General features: G+C 32.0%; 1 protein-coding gene across 1 annotated transcript; it reads right to left on the bottom strand.

The window, feature by feature from the left end:
* Positions 1-559: 559 nt before the first annotated feature.
* Positions 560-2,671, bottom strand: HSFB3 (heat shock transcription factor B3). Its single transcript, XM_012230800.4, has 2 exons — positions 2,177-2,671; positions 560-1,200 (listed from the first exon to the last, which is right to left on the bottom strand). The coding sequence occupies exons 1-2, from the start codon at positions 2,438-2,440 to the stop codon at positions 736-738; spliced, it is 729 nt and encodes a 242-aa protein (XP_012086190.1). The 5' UTR covers positions 2,441-2,671; the 3' UTR covers positions 560-735.

The following is a 2,671-nucleotide window of genomic DNA, read 5'->3' as shown; positions in this document are numbered from 1 at the left end:
CTAATGATTTTTGGTCACGGAAGTTTTACGTATGTGATGATAATATTAATTATTTAATTATTTTAAGTAGTAGTAATTAAATTTTAATCTTTTAATAATCTGTATACTCAGCTAGCTGTTAAAAATGAGTATTTTTTGTTAGTGATATATATATATTTTTTACATGTAGTTTAAGAACTCTTTCAAATCCCTTAATTTAACATATTGAGAATCGTTTTACACTGCTTAGAAAAATAATTTACCGCTCTGTAAAATTGTAGAACTTTCATCTTGAAGTAGACTCCATAATAAGCACGTAAAGCAGTAATATTCTGAGGTTGAAAATATACTGTGCATGTCAATATTGATCTACGCTATTGGACGGTGGATGATAATTCATTGATTAAGCACTTCTCATAGCCAAAAATGTTAGCCGTATAAATACTAAAATCAATATTTTCTTTACCAACAGCATGTTAGTAGAGCTTCAATTTCAATTTCTCGGAAGTGCACTTGTTAGTAGAGATTTCGACAGCCTGAAGAGGTATATATATACGTATATATGATAATGAGATATCTATTTATATAACCCAAGGGGTTGTGCATAATTTTATTATCCTTTGAAGTACATAAAAATGTACAATGAAACCATTAAAACACTGTATATATATATAGGGAGCTGGCTACTTAAATTCCAAGAAGCTAGGCAATATTGTTTCCTTAATTATTAATTAATTCTACATTAATTAGCACAACTTATTTGCATGATTGAGATAGCAAAATGGTTGCACATTCTCTAATTTCTGCTCTCTTTCTTTTCCTCTCTCTTTCACCTGCAACTTCTAGTCTTACTCCAAATAACTTCGGGGACGCATCTTCTTCTTCCTCTTCTTCTTTCTCGAAACGTGTATATTTAGCCACTAAATCAAGAAGCTCCTTGCACTTCCTTTTCATGTCAGTGAGCTCCGAGCTTAAGACCTTATTTTCTTTCTTGAGACGTTTATTTTCATCGACTAGGACACCATACTCGGATGATGATGAAGTTGACGATGATCGTTGATCTTCATCGGATTCTTGCGGTGTGGTTTGAATTTGTGCATTTGGTTGTTGCTTGTTAGACCATGCTTTGCGTCGACGAATTTGACATAGTAGCTCTTTTTCGCCCTTTCGAAACATGTCATTGCAGAACTCCCACCGGCTAGTTGCAACCTTGCGAAAACCCTAAATAACCACATCATGATATATGTTGGTGTGAAACACGGCATTGCAGACTAATATATATTAGCATTAAAAGAAAAAGAATACGTATACGTAACTCCTTAGAGAAAAATAAACTAATATATATGATTCTATTAACAGTTGAACGAGCCACTGATCTATTTCAGGCTTATGAGCAATTTTATTGAAAGTCCTTCTCAAGTACTGACTCCACGACTTGATCATCATGTCAGGTTTGATCACCAAAGTCGGGTCTAGTGCTTCGATCACTAGATTAAAATTGCATTCGACAATAACTTTTTAAGTAGTCAAAAAACTAAATGTTACTTAAAAAATTATTTGATAACATAGCACTTGAATTAGTTTTAGAGATTAAGGTAGCTTTTTGTGAAAAGTTAACTCATATAATGTATAGCGTTTAAGGTTTTATAAAAAGCGACTAACAACTACCAAAATAACTAATTTTAATCAAGATACACTAAGCGATAACTTGAGCAATAAGTTAATATATACTACTATAGAAGTTATACAAATTGGGAAGTTTCTGACTTGTTATTATGTATATATATTACAAAGTCAATAAACTAGTAATAGCTTAATGAAGACCAAAGAGTAGGTTTAGATAGGACCATTTAACCTATTCCATATTTCAACAACCAAGAATCCATTCTAAATCAGAATTTTCCAACTTAGTCAACTTCACCCAAGCAAAAACCAATATCCACAGTATAGATAATTATTAGTCTAGCTACGTATATTTTTCATTTTTGCAATGTGAATTATCAGTCAATTTCTCTATTTAATCAACAATTTCTACTATTTTTTTTCCTATGCATGGAAATCAGATTTTCAAACTATATGTAACATCAAGCAAATATCAGACAGATACTTGATCATTATTTGTATATTTATTAAAATATATATTTATATATTATTTTCTGCAGAAAATTAAATAAAAAATAACAATTTAAATACGTACATAGGTATTGAGTTGCCGGACAAAGCTTGAGAAGTTGCTATGCTTAAAGAGTGTAGGTAAAAGATCACGAGCAAACTCCGCCGGCTGCCAAACGATAAACCCTGTTCCGTCGTCGTTCCATGATACGACATGGTCGGTGGCCGGATCCTCCACGAGCATGTAGGTTTTCAATAAAAACGGCGGTGGAGTTGATTTTCTTACATACTGATATTCTAAAGCCTTATTATTATTGTTGTGGTTGTTGTTATCATCAACAGGCTCCATATATGAAAATATTAAGAAGAAAATTAAAAGAAAAATAAAGATAATATAAAGAAAAAGAAAAAAAAAGAAGAAGGGAAAGAGATTAATTATAAGGAGAAGAAGAGAAGAGAAGAAGGGCAGTTAAGAACTCCCAACCCCAGCAATAGAAACCCAAGACGACTGCTCCACAGTTCATGAGAAATGCAATGGCTTTTTTTTCTCTTCTTGATTTCTTTAAAGAAGAAAGAAAGA

This window comes from Jatropha curcas, chromosome 2 (assembly GCF_041381405.1).
Source record: "Jatropha curcas cultivar XTBG-Jc1 chromosome 2, XTBG_Jcur_1.0, whole genome shotgun sequence".
Taxonomy (NCBI): Eukaryota; Viridiplantae; Streptophyta; class Magnoliopsida; order Malpighiales; family Euphorbiaceae; genus Jatropha; species Jatropha curcas.
The sequence above is the reverse complement of the archived record's forward strand: the minus strand, read 5'-3'. Positions and strand labels throughout refer to the sequence as shown.

What these genes read in the sequence shown, in the direction of transcription:
- HSFB3 (XM_012230800.4), bottom strand. Translation starts at nt 2,440, where the DNA reads ATGGAGCCTGTTGATGATAACAACAACCACAACAATAATAATAAGGCT. An exon ending in TCCGGCAACTCAATACCTAT is followed by an intron (nt 1,201 to 2,176) that starts GTACGTATTTAA and finishes GTGGTTATTTAG; the next exon opens with GGTTTTCGCAAGGTTGCAAC.